At 44.6% G+C, this 13,166-nt stretch overlaps 3 protein-coding genes across 3 annotated transcripts; 1 reads left to right on the top strand and 2 right to left on the bottom strand.

Annotated features, from left to right (window-relative positions):
- Positions 1-187: 187 nt before the first annotated feature.
- Positions 188-1,807, bottom strand: AOL_s00215g26 (uncharacterized protein; the record flags this gene model as incomplete). The annotated part of the gene is made up of 6 exons (XM_011129228.1): positions 188-827; positions 904-932; positions 1,003-1,013; positions 1,078-1,489; positions 1,579-1,654; positions 1,758-1,807. 6 exons carry the CDS (start codon positions 1,805-1,807, stop codon positions 188-190), a joined length of 1,218 nt encoding a protein of 405 aa, XP_011127530.1.
- Positions 1,808-8,889: 7,082 nt separating this feature from the next.
- Positions 8,890-9,735, top strand: AOL_s00215g25 (uncharacterized protein; the record flags this gene model as incomplete). The annotated part of the gene is made up of 1 exon (XM_011129227.1): positions 8,890-9,735. One exon carries the CDS (start codon positions 8,890-8,892, stop codon positions 9,733-9,735), a length of 846 nt encoding a protein of 281 aa, XP_011127529.1.
- Positions 9,736-11,497: 1,762 nt separating this feature from the next.
- On the bottom strand, positions 11,498-12,267 carry AOL_s00215g24 (uncharacterized protein; the record flags this gene model as incomplete). Its single annotated transcript, XM_011129226.1, has 2 exons — positions 11,498-11,859; positions 12,045-12,267. 2 exons carry the CDS (start codon positions 12,265-12,267, stop codon positions 11,498-11,500), a joined length of 585 nt encoding a protein of 194 aa, XP_011127528.1.
- Positions 12,268-13,166: the final 899 nt, after the last annotated feature.

Here is a 13,166-nt window from a genome sequence, read left to right as displayed (position 1 = left end):
CGGGTTCCGCGACAAGCACTTGATAAAGGCACTAATATGATATGTTAGTCGCTGCTATACCATGATGGGTTTCGGAAGGGGGGTCGGGACTAACCGTGACATGACACCACCACCCTTGTCGTCCGCTCTAATATTTAGTTAGTACCATAATCAGAAGCATGTATCAACCGAGATCTTGTTATTGAACTTACGAAGTTTGCGAGTCTTTGCTACCGCTCCACTGGATGACATCTGCAGGACTGAACTTCGTCTTTTTCGCTCGTTCTTCAGCCCCTCTGCCAACCGTGGCTTTGTTCAAAAACTCAAAGGTTCCTTGCATGACGCCACCTAATGTCAATGTCTGCGGTTGGGCTACAGCTCCTAAGATTCCCATCCCGGCTTCCTTGAAAAGATTCTGCTCCTTGAGAGTACCGGCAGTCGAGTAGACAAATGGAAGGTCCAGAGCTGTACCGGAATGACAACTGTCGAAGATAGCAGTCAGACGAACACCAGGTCTCAACGGCTTCACCATAATATCGTGCATAAGATCATCCACGATATGGCCTTTTGTGGCGTAGTCGACGGGGTAGATAGTTTCGTCGTATCCATCTGCTTCGTCTCCGTCCAAATCGCGAACTTGACCACCATGGCCGGAGAAGTGAAAGAACAAAGAGTCGTTAGGTTGAGCATCCGTTACTAGCCATTTCATCGCTCGCAGAATGTTGTCGCGCTTGGGAACCGAAAGAGGGTTGGATTGGTCATCTGTCAAGATTACCATATCTTCGGGTTTATATTTATAAGACTGGATCAAGAAGTTTCGGACGTTCATTACGTCGTTGATACACCCACTTTATAGAGTATTAGCGATAGCTCCTAGCCATTATCTTTTTTTTTTTTTTTTTTTTTTTGCCATATTTTACTTACTTTAGCTGTCGCTTAGTATTGAAATAGTTCTGTTTTTCTCAAGTTAGTGACGGTTCCAATTTCGCCGAAGTTATTCGTTTGCAACTATATAGTACTTACAATACCGATAACTATGAAATCGAGTTAGCACATTCTCAGATTACATCTCTAGAAGACGACAAGACAAATACATACGCAAAGCTTTTCTCTTTCCCTGGCAGGTACTGTGTTGATAGCTTAACCCCGTTCCACCTCCATGGTTGTATGTCTGCATCGAAGTGGGCGGAGGCCGAGGCCCTTGCTGACTCCTGGTCCATTGGTTCGTACTATAGGTTGGAAGCTGCCCAGGCGTAGGGTATCGCCCGGGAGGTGGTGCCCCCCATTGGTCAGCGGAGGAGTATGTTGGCTGATGAGAGGGCATTCCATATCCAGTCGGTGGTTGCGGACTATGCGAAGGCGGGTACTGTTGGGGGTTTCCATAAAAGGTCCCCTGGTGTTGTAGACCGCCAAACGGAGGCTGCGGACTCGGGTAGCCTCCTGGAGGCCCATAGTTTTGCGGCTGCTGATATTGAGGGTATGGCGGCGAACCCTGGGGGTATGGAGGCTGCTAAAATTCGAGAGAATGTCAGCATGTATTATATTTATCGCCTCGCGTAGCCCAAATGGCAGAACGGATAACGTTACGGGCTATCGTACCTGTGAATTCATGTAGCCAGAGTTCGAATTCGGCCTCGGAGGGAGAGGCGGTCCACCACCACCGCCATAGAACTGTCTATCGAACTGTCAGCATGCTATTTCGAACCCAGACACCGATTAAGAACTTTCGATTATCTGTCTGCAATTGCATATAACTAGATTTAAGAGGGACAACATACGATGTGGCATATGAATCGCTAGGACCGTTCGGTTGGTAACCGTACGACATGTATGTATGTATTCGAAAGGCTGAGGGTCTCTACGCCGAAAATACAAAGTTTGATTCGAAGGATATCCCGGATATCGAAAGGATAGGTCTCCTGTGTAATGTGTAGAATTCTAGAAGTTGTAATTTCTAATTTCGACCTTCGATGGTCGGGTTTTTAGCTTGAGGATTTGTAGGCGTCTGGGGTATCCGTGGTTCCAAGCCAAGGACAAGCAGGCGCTGATTCGATGATTCGGAGGGGCAGCTGCAGTCAAGTTGGCGGGGGGCCTTGGTGCAATGCAACGGCCAAGGTTTAAGTTAACGGTCACCCGGCAGATTTCTATTTCTATACGTATACTATATACTCGACGGTAATTGATTTCTTGAATTTGCTCAACGTCCAGCGAAAGTTGGGAGAACGGGTAAATTTAAAAGGGTATATGTTAGGGGGTAGAATGAAGGAAGAGAAAGAGAGAAAGAAGGATTTAAAGTCGAGATAGAAAATCCACGGTTTTTGTAGAAAGCTCCGTGCCTTCTGGTTTCTGCGTCATCTCCCAGTCAATGGATACCAATGCTGACACACTAACATGTAATATGCCTCTTAGTTCCTTATAACTCTTGACTCTTCCATGCGCGCCATAACTTTCTGTGCACTGCAACTGCGGGACTATGTAAATACATGTCTAGCTGCTGCTGCGTAGAATTTTTCATCCGCCAGCCCCGTGAGGCCCGCTTCGTTCGCTGGAATTCGAATGGGACTGCTTGCCGACTACCGAGGGCCCTGGTCCGCTTTCATGTCTAAATGAGGGAACTCTCGAGAATGAAATCCCTTCGACCCTGGTCTTGAACTTTCAATGACGATTCGTAGTTCGTAAATTTGTGATACATACTCCCACACAGAGGCTAAAGATTAACTATAACCTTCCGATGCTACCGGCCGGTCTATTTGGAGATATCCCGGCCGGACTAGTGGTCTTGGCTAAATTTGAAGCCTCGTGCGACAATATTGCATTTATTCACAGACTTTTTTGTTTATTTATATACACTATCGGCGGACGGGTTCGCCGACTATCACGGAGGGTCAGACCGTCCGCCCAATGCATATTCTTTCACAAAGGAATAAGATGGCTGGGGGGGTTCGTTCTATTCTATTCTGGTGTGTAGACTCATCCTTCCAAATTGAATACGTAATCCGAGACTCGAGCTCGAGAGCTCAAGCTAAGCTCTAAAATAGAATACCACAAAAACAACACGTGCAAAAAGGATCTCAGCACAGTTGCTGCCTATGCTTAGGGGTTTCTTAGTTAATGCTACTCGATGGTAGGCACTGAGCACTGTGTATTAAGTTTGTACGGATTTTATGCTTCCCTCCGACATTTGGGACCCCAGAACGAGGCCAATACTACTCGTTTAGACTTCTTGCTTTATAATTATGGCCGTATTTTTCACTCAGATGTCTCGTCACAAGGGTAGCCCCGTACCCACCAGCCTATCCATTGGTCTATTCCTAGTTGATGCGATAGCTTCCCAGTGGACATATCAAGCATGTTTGTCCCCGTTTATAATTTATTAACCTTTGTGTTTAGGGGTTGAACATCATGTGTCTATCAGGTAGCTAGTCAGCAGACTGATAGGTATGCATGTAAGTGGAACGCTGATGCACAGATACAACATTCGGAGCCGCAGGCTAAACGGTAAAGGAAACGAATACAGAAAAGCCAAAGGACTACAATGATCCGGAACAATTATATTATAACTACTATACTAGATTACCAATCTAGCTATGTGTATAACTATCTTAATTTAAGAACTTTATGTAATCGTACAACACAAGGCTTAAGGGACATCAAATACTATCACCACCCTTGTATATTGCTAGTAGCACTCTTTTTGAGATTGTTCTAAGATCCTTTCGAAATTTCTTGGACGTAGTTCGTATTTTATACATAATGTTAACGTTTGGGTCACGCAGGGGGGGGGGGGGGGGGGGGGCTCAAAACGCTAGGGCTAGACTGCTATGTATCTACAGCAACATAACATATATCAGAAATATTAAGATAGTTCCAGCAGTAAAATTATGACACCTCCTACGCACAGTCTCATCCCATATGCATATATAAATAAGCATTTCAAACGGGGCCGGTACATATACCTTATTTTAATTTCGAAGAGCGGAATTCATATAGTTACACATATTGAGAGACTCAGCAAGATACGTCCGAGCTAGATATGGATATCTAATTGGGTTTAGGAGACACCGTTTTCCCTGTTGCTTAGAATTCCTTGGTTTAAACATGTTACAGTTTATTACATATATGCATCATGATCATCAGTACTGTGCCAGTATCATGTATATAGACGGTAGATGCGAGAATACTCTGCGGGTACTATGCACCTGACCCTGCATCAATCATTCAAACTAAAACCTAGTACCTAAGCATAAAAAAGTTGCATAGTGTCGTCTCTCTGGTCGATTAGTTAGAAGTATTTGAGAACATGGCCCATTCCATAGCTCACTCTCGGATGATACTTGAATGTGCGAATATGTTTAAAATCTGTTAGTTGACAAACGAACTGTGCCACGTCTAGACATCAAACCCTACAATTGTTCCAGCTCTCATATACGCTCATGACACAGCCTACACAATTATATTGTCGAGTTGGGCTCGCATCCGTGGGTATCCATACGAATCAAGGCAATCTCAGTATAGTATACGAAACTAGTGAGATATACGTATATGCTGAGAAAATTTGATGGTGAATATTTAAGCCGGTCTCCCTCGCGCAAACCTCTATGAAGCAGTCGCCTTGATCACTGAAAAGCGGTGCCACTATCGGGAATACCGAGGAGTTTCTATGCGGGTGCGATAATGGCTGGCAAAGCGAGAAGTGGGCTAGCTATAGTACCTGTGCCACCTGCACATCAGGCGTGCGGGATCTAACACCAGCCCAGCTTTTGCGTTTCCTTCGAATCTGGCCCTATGCATCAATTGTCGATGATTAATTAGTATCTAGTCATGCGGATGCTAACCTAAAAAAATTGACAGGATAGGCTCAAAGCTGCAAAGAGCTTTTCATCGAGTTCAGAAAATAGAATGAATCCTCGGAGCTCTTTGTAAGCTGAACTCGTAAGCTAGGTTGCAATGTTGGGGGAACCTCGCCTTAAACCAGGGTTCGAATCGTTTTGATAAGGTTAGCTAATTCATTAGACTTGCGAAAGCACGTATCTTATAATTTGGTCAATTAAAGGTATTGGTATTTGGGCATAGCTAGCATCATCATCATAATTAAACTATTATATTAGCTTGCGATCTCTCGCTCGGTTTCTATACGAAATTAGGATATCTAGATCGATGCTCTAAAGAATGATCGAAAATGATGTATGTCGGTATTAGCAAGCTTAACTCGTTGACTTAGGTCTATATTTATATCAAAACAGCAAAAGCGGCCGCCGAGCTACCGTGGCGATCTGTTTAAATCGAAGAGATCTTAAACTTCTGGTTGGTCTCGTTCCTACTCCGGATACCGATTACGTACATATGAGGCGAAGCCCAACATCACAACAATGACCAGCACAGCCGACAGCTTCTCTGTAGGAGTTTCATCCGCGTGTACAAGACTTATAACTTAGCTGTCTTGTTTGATCCCCGATGAGCTTACGTCTGGTAACGCATGCGGCTCAAACATTGTTGAGCAATGCCTCTCTCGGCGGACCTATTCTTGAATCTTTGAAATCCGCCCGAATATTTATAAATTGTCAGATGCACCGGGGTGTGCGCACGCGTCCAGGTATCGACCCAGGGTGTAGCCCTGGGGGGCGGTGTTTCGCATGAACATAGGATGTTTGTAAGTCTTGCTCAATCGTATCCGGCAGATCTCCATGACGATTTTTTTCATGTGGTTCCCTCATACGGACTCAATGGCTTCATCAAGAGTAGATTACAATACCGATATGGATACTGATTCCAAATGTCGGAATCACCCACCTCCCCTTTTTCGGCGTACGATTCGATACCAGCCTGATTGATTGAGACAATTGCTGCATCCCTATGATCGATCTTGCTCGAAACGAAGAAACAGAGATCTTAAACAGGCCCTTTTGACGTCCTTCTAGAATGCTTGATCCGGGTTTGGCATGGTTAGAAGGTCAGGGGTTATGATAAATATAATGCGTTGTGGTTGTGGGATTCGATTCGAAACCGTTAGGCAGGTTAGAAGGTTACAGAGATCCCAAATCCCCAATATAGGCTTGGTCACAAGTGCCCCAAGTTCCATAAGGGTAGGATTTGTCTCATATTGATCATGGCCGATGGTAACGGTCTGGAAGGATAATAGAGTGGGCCCGGGTCATTATGTAGTAATGAATGAACGCGACGAACGGATGTCTGAGTTTCTTGAGTCGTATGTCAACGACGTTACCGCAAAACACGATGTCTCGATCTCGGGAGCACATGTTCGGTGGCCTGTTCGGATTCGCTACCAGAAAGCTGACTATGTCTCCTCTCTGCTCTGGGAAGGAGGTCAGGTCGCAATTTGGGAACTTCGCAGACTTCCCACAGTTGGCTTTCCACTATCAGATCAGATTCTGAAATCCTTCTGTCAGACATTCTAGAAAATTGCCGTTTCGCCTGCGGCTCCTATTTTCATCCAGTTCCGAGATTAAGGGCACCGGTAAAATTGAGATTTCTGGCTTGTGGGAATTAAAGCATTTGGATTTAATATTTGAGAAATTTGAAGAAAAAGATTAATAAAAATAATTAAAAATTAAAAATTAAAAATTAAAAATTAAAAATTCCGTTTTGAGGTTCGCACCGTCAAAGCGTTCACCGAACCAAGCAGCCGAAACAAGGATAATGGCCGTCAAAGGCTGTGGCCTGTCGAAATTAAAAAGAACCAGACCTCGGGAAAACCTTCGGGTCAGGGATTACGTGTGCTCTAGAACGTCATAGAGTGTGGCTGCGGCGCTGTTGTGGCTTGTGTAGACACATGTCAGCTAACATCGATAACTCCGTGCTCCCGTGGGCTGCAAGAAACGGCAGCTCGAGCGAAGGCAGCAAGCTTGCAAGACATCCTACTGGATTTCTAGCCAACCGATAGCAACGAAGGGAAAATTTTTTACCGGATTCGTTCTACCCCGCTCGCTTTGCCTCCTCCAGTTGGATCCAGAGATTGATGTGCCATGTCTTCAAGATCGTAACGTAAGGTAAGAGCTCATGCTCTTTGAGCATGAATCGTTTGCATCCTTGATTCAAAGCTGATGTTGTCTACTCTCCATCCAAGGAAATCTCTGGATTCGAGATTAGGATTTTTTTTGGATTCCAACTTCAGCTCCGGGAATAGGCATATTGATATCATCGTTTTATATTTGGGCACCTGGATGGCTTTGAGGGTTCTAAAACCGGTTCCCGATCGATGCACCTGTGGAATTTGCATTGTAAAAGTGACAGATGCAAACCAAGCTCATGGGGATCTACGCTGCCCGTCGTCTCGGAGTCCACCGGGATGCGCAAACGGCCCAGCATGCAAGAATCTGGAGACAGTCTGAAGACATTGCAGAATCGATTAATCGATTTTAGTGGATCGTCTCGAGATTTGAAAAGGTACTTTGTCTCGATGTACCTCCGGACCCAACAGAATCAAGACCTTTGCCGAGACTTCGCCTCTCCTTTGCGAGAAGGTCTACCGAAATGTATACATTTTGGGTGGTATTGCAGATGGAGATAACGCAAAGGAACCTTTTCTTCGTGATCCGATAGGCGTTAAATGCAGGGCTGTTATTGGGTGCTGCCAGATGTGGATGGGACCTCGGTTCAACCTGCAATCACATCGACGGTCGAATTCCTTCCAGGAAAGTTGAATCGTGAGATCTTGCCACAGCAAGCGATGTCTACAGAGTCGCTGTATACTTAAGCGGTCGTACCATCAAACTTGATTCATGAATTTTTGGAAGCATCTAGGTATCGCCAGTCGACACGATATTTGCCATCCAATCGAGAGCAAGTCAAGGCCTCGTCCCGTCTGTCGCTGCTTGTTTTTTTGCAGGGTGATTCCTCGAGCGAGTTACGTCCGCTCTAGCACCATCGTCCGCAAATAGCAGCCCTTGTCCTTTCTGGGAATCGACCCACACCTCCACTGCGATGAGAAGAGGAAAACAGGAAAAAAAGAAAATAAGGGGACGCTGGTGGATCCAAGGGTCTTTGCTTTTTCGGTTTTGTCATTTCCTGTGCAAGGAAGCGCAAATTAGTCTGGGGTTAAACTTAGAAACATACAGGAACAGAGACTTTGCGCCCTTCACGAACGATCGAAGCCTTCCCCCAAAGACAACCTAGCTTGTTTTTGGTACAATTCGTGCCTATGCATTCCATGTCTTGCAGGCAAAAATCTCTGCAAAGATGGTAGTAGACATGTCACCGCCGGTACTTCCTCGCTCTCGACGTGACCGTGGCGGGTCTTCTCTCAAATTGCCATGCGACCTTTACATTCCTTTTTCTATCTATAGACTGCTACCATTTGCCCAAAGGTACCGACCTTGGGAGTACCTCGAGCAGGTATTTTGCTCCACCCCTCACACACCGGTATCTTTCCCTTTTGCCGCCCCCATCCATCCATCCTCTTGGTCTCTTGAAGGTGCATGCTGCGCATGCCCTCACACTAGTTACTAGTACGGAGTACCTGCTCGGGCACTGGTTCAGTACGTTACTGGGAAAACAAAAAGCATATGGCACCCACCCCTCTTCCCTTGAGTTCCTGCTTCTCTATCAGCAATCGATATATATACTCCCCTAACCGCCCATTACACATACATATTCTGATCATTCATCAAATACTACTACTACTTCTATACACTATTTCCTAATCATACCTAATGATCAAGTATATACGATCTTAACGACTCTTAAAAAAAGTATCAGCTTCAACTCATTCTATTCGACCTGGACTGTTGGATCTGCGACATCAACAGACTTCCACATTTTGCGTTGTACAGCATATAGCCGCCTGACTTTATAATTATCGGCACAGCCATTCATTACTTCGAATCCGACTTCGACGTTCCCCAATTCATAACCACTACCTATAATACATATATATCATTTGTGTAGTCCAGGATGACTGCCTTTGCCGTACGACCTCTCCGACCAGCGCTGTCGCTCCCTCCTACTCTTTGCAATAATTCCCAAAGCCGATCTGCACCGACAAAGCTTTCCCTCTTTATCCCCTCCTCAATTGACACAAGCGCTCAAAATGCTCCTTCGCCATCGTGTAGAACATTTGGCACTCCTATCGCAGTCAAGAAGCCAAAGTTGTCATTGAGTTTTGGAAATGACACAAGAAAAACATCCTCCTCGTCGAACTCATTGAAGCTGAGCTGCAGTCCTTCGAGCGATGATGAAAGTACCGCTTCGCAAGAGGATATCACATCGAGGAATACAGCTGTTAATACACATATCGGACCCGGGTCGTATAACCCATTTGGTTCTTGTCGATGGACTCGAACATATTCATACACTGAGGTCCGTGGAAAGCGATCGATATTAAAGGGATCGCCTTCCCATTCCCAATCGAACTCGCCAGCCTACGAAACAATGACCCGCAGTGTAACTTTCCAATCGGAACACACTGTGATTCCTTCCCCATCCGAAGAGGAGGAGGACTATGAGTTCGTTCCTCGCAGACACGAACTGGAAGATATTGACAACATGTCTCCACCATCCACAACATCCTCTTCTGATTCCGAAGAATCCGAATCTGACTCGGAACCAAAGACCCCAGTCGATGACGAAGACACCAGAGGTCGATGCGTTGACCGATTTGCATCTGCTCTGTCTCGCAGCGGAAAATGGAAAAGGTCGAAGAGAGAATGGGTATGGACATTAGGAGGATCCGACAGCAATGACATTATGCAAGAGTTGGAATACAGCAGTGCCAGTCTCATGCAAGTTGAAGCGATATAGGCTTCACTCTAATCATTAATTGTCTTGTTTGTGTTTTATATCTCTCTCTTTTGAGTACAGTATAACTTTTTTTTCTTCAATTTCTTTTACTTTGTCGATTTAGCGATCATTTGTTTTGTCATCTTGCATTTACACCAGTGGTCTGGTTTTTTCACTGGCCTGAGTAGCCATAGCATTCATTGGTTTTCTTATTATTTACTTTTACATTTTCTTCTCTATCCTTTTCCTCATCGGAATGGGGGGTTATTATTTCAATCTTGTCAATTTAGGCACAAGGCTATTGACATTTCCTAGTCATCCTTCGCGGATCTGTCTATTTCATCACTGTCATTTTTTATTTTATTTTCCTATGTTCAAAAACAAAAAACTCTTCCGGTGGTTTTCTTTACGCATTCTTTGTTTTGATACCCTAAAATTAAGGCTTCACGGGAAAAGGAGACAATAGTATAGCAGTAGTAGTTCAATATCAAAAAACCACTGTCCTTACCGTCTATATCAAAATCGAATTATAGTCCTCCTAAACTGAAGTACGTTTCGAGTTAATCGCGCGTTAAACCCTAGACGGAAGATAAAATGGGATCGACAAGGTGCGGAATCGCCCCTCCTGTCAATGTCCACCTTTAGTTTTAGCTATCGATTTGTGGTTTGGTCGCATCCACATATCAATACATTTTTACACAGGTGCATGTTTGTTCAAGATGGTGCGGGCGGGCCTGTGCGGTTCTTCTCCTGTTTCAAAGATGTTTAGTTTCACCGAACTGACCTGGCCCACTTTTCTACAATCAAGAAGCATCTTGGAAGGAAGACACTTGAATGATGGGTGTGCAGAACCGAGATGAGAATTTGTCAATGCTTGCGTCTCCTAGTCGCACTTGGAATTGCAAAAGTGGAGAAATCTACTATTTGCTGGATTGTGGATTGTTCGAAAACTCAGCCAGGCGGGTCCCGCAAAAAAAAAGCCACCGCGTATTACAGCACATGGCAGTTATTCCGTTTTGATCATAAAGGGATTTTGGGTAGGTAATTTGGTTACCGGTATTACATAGTATTCTGACATCCATCCACTTCGCCTGCCCAGGTTTACGTTGATGAACTTTTGGTTTGCCACGCATGGGGGGCCGTTTCCCGTGATATTGGCGAGACAGAATTGGAAGCTCTATCAGCCGAGAAAAGCCCCTATAACGGGTCTTCACTGCCATGATAAGCCATCTATCTCCGAAATGTTCAAACTAGCTTCAGGCCTCCATATGCAATATACAAATCTTGAAAACGATCATATGAAGCACATGGACGTGCGCAACTACCACACGTACTATGGTATGGTCAGCAGAATAAAATAAAAAAAGAATCATTGATTGGATCTCAAACAAGAGACCGAACGGATCGTACATCAAGGGATCTCATCACTCCTTTCGACAATGGCTTCTCCACAAATGCAAGGCAGGGTAATCCTTTGCGAACTACGCAGGGCTAATGCAAGAGCCGATTTTCGGCTCTCAACTTCTGCTATACCACAGCTTACTATCATTACGAATACTGTTAGAGAGCCTTTATTGTGAAACAGCCGAATTCTCGATCACGACCAGAAACTCTCCCCCTCTGACGGAGAAAATATGTGCTTCAGCTACATAAATGTCTGTACTTACTTGTACAGTAGATACAACCACACTCTAACGACGGTGTTTCTATTTTCAACATTTATAGAATCCCAACGGGCCAATAGTCGGCTTCATAACGTTGCGTGAACATGGAATAGCCTAGATCACTCGCTCCGTCTTTCGCTCCAGAACGACCGTCCGTAACTCACTAATATCTCCTCGCCCTTTTTGATCCCCTTGAATCCTTTTATTCCGTTGTTCACAACAACAAATACCCCCATGATCCCGGTTTCTCGTTCTTTGAACTCGGCATTAGGCTTCGCGGCGACGCCGCGATAATCATTTATCATACGGGCTTCATTGCCGCCGAAACGTGCATCGATTGCAATGCCTCGGTTTGTCCCCCCCACGTCTCGCGTGAGTACCAAGTCGTAGTTTGAGGCTTCATCAGTGTCCTCCGGGCTTGTTTCGTGATAATGGCCCAAGTAGTCTAGGATATGGGTTCCTGGAGCTAGATTTTTCGTTGCTATACAAAATATTTCAAATTTTTAGTTTATTCAACAAGAAAAAAAAGGAGAATTTAAAAATAACGTTAACTAGCTAAAGTTGGTTCAAAACTCTGTTTTGTCTCGTGCCCATCATCCATCAACTAATTGTGGGCCAGCTTTAGGCTGCACCGGCAATTGGGGAGAAAGAGAGGTATATGCATACCAAACAGTCCGTATTCACCATCGGCTGGGTGTGACGAGTCCGAAATTTTTTTTATAGCCACATTCTCGGAGGGGGCTGTAGCGAATCGAGGCCCGCTGCTGCTGCTCTTTGATCCAAACCCTAACGGGCCGAGAATCGTCTGATCTAACTTTTCTGACAATGTTGGTTTAGTGAGATACTTGATGTCCTGCGGCCAGTTCTTGGGTTTGGAACCTGAAGCCATTGCATTGGAGGAAACTATACGTGGTACATGGGAGCTCTGCAAATGACTTGCGTGAACGGAAGTACCCAGGTTGAAACTATGTGGTTTGAACGTGCATTCATATTCAAAAAAAAAAAAAAAGTTGAAACTAAGAGGCTGATACCAACACATCGATGCATTCCTCCCAACTCCAAGTTGGAACGGCAAAGATTCATGCATACCCGCCGGATGCAAAGAGCTGGATTTGGTTAACATTGGAGAGTAGTAAACATATTGTTGTTCAGGCTAAACTGAATTCGCTGATCAAGAAACCAATGTGAAATATAAGGTTTTGTTAGGTCAGATGCTGTTGGCTCAGCCTTTTTTTTAACATAATCGATAAAAAATCCTGGGAAGGGCTTAAGGACACAAGACGATGCGACGCAAGCTCAAGCTAGACACAAAAAGTGAAAGTATATACTGATGGATAGTTCATGTACATGATCCCAGATCCTGATTATTAACAGCTAAGAATGAATAATAAGAATAATAATATATAAACATGCACAAGGTGGCAATTTTCAACAAGTTACGTAGAAGAAGGAATGATGCAAAATCGTAAGAATAACAACGAAGAAAAGTATAGGAGCGTAAAAGCTAAGCCACAAACCATGAGGCTGAATCGAATTTCGTATATGCTTGCAGATGTCGATGCACGAGTGTTTCAACGAAGGTACCGGGTTGGACGTAGTTCCGAAATGCTTGACTCCTGCGTGGGGGGACTTTTAGAATTTTAAGATAGTAGTAAAACACCGTTGAAAGTTGAAAGTTGTATGTTGCAATGTGATATGTTCGAAGTCTGGGACCTGTTGTACTTGGTGGCTGTGACCGAATGCATTGACAAAACTGCACCGGAGTTAGGTCATATAATCATAGGAGCC

The sequence above is a fragment of the Orbilia oligospora genome, assembly GCF_000225545.1.
Source record: "Orbilia oligospora ATCC 24927 unplaced genomic scaffold scaffold00215, whole genome shotgun sequence".
NCBI lineage: Eukaryota > Fungi > Ascomycota > Orbiliomycetes > Orbiliales > Orbiliaceae > Orbilia > Orbilia oligospora.
Note: the sequence above shows the minus strand (reverse complement) of the source record. Positions and strands in the feature narration are given on the sequence as shown.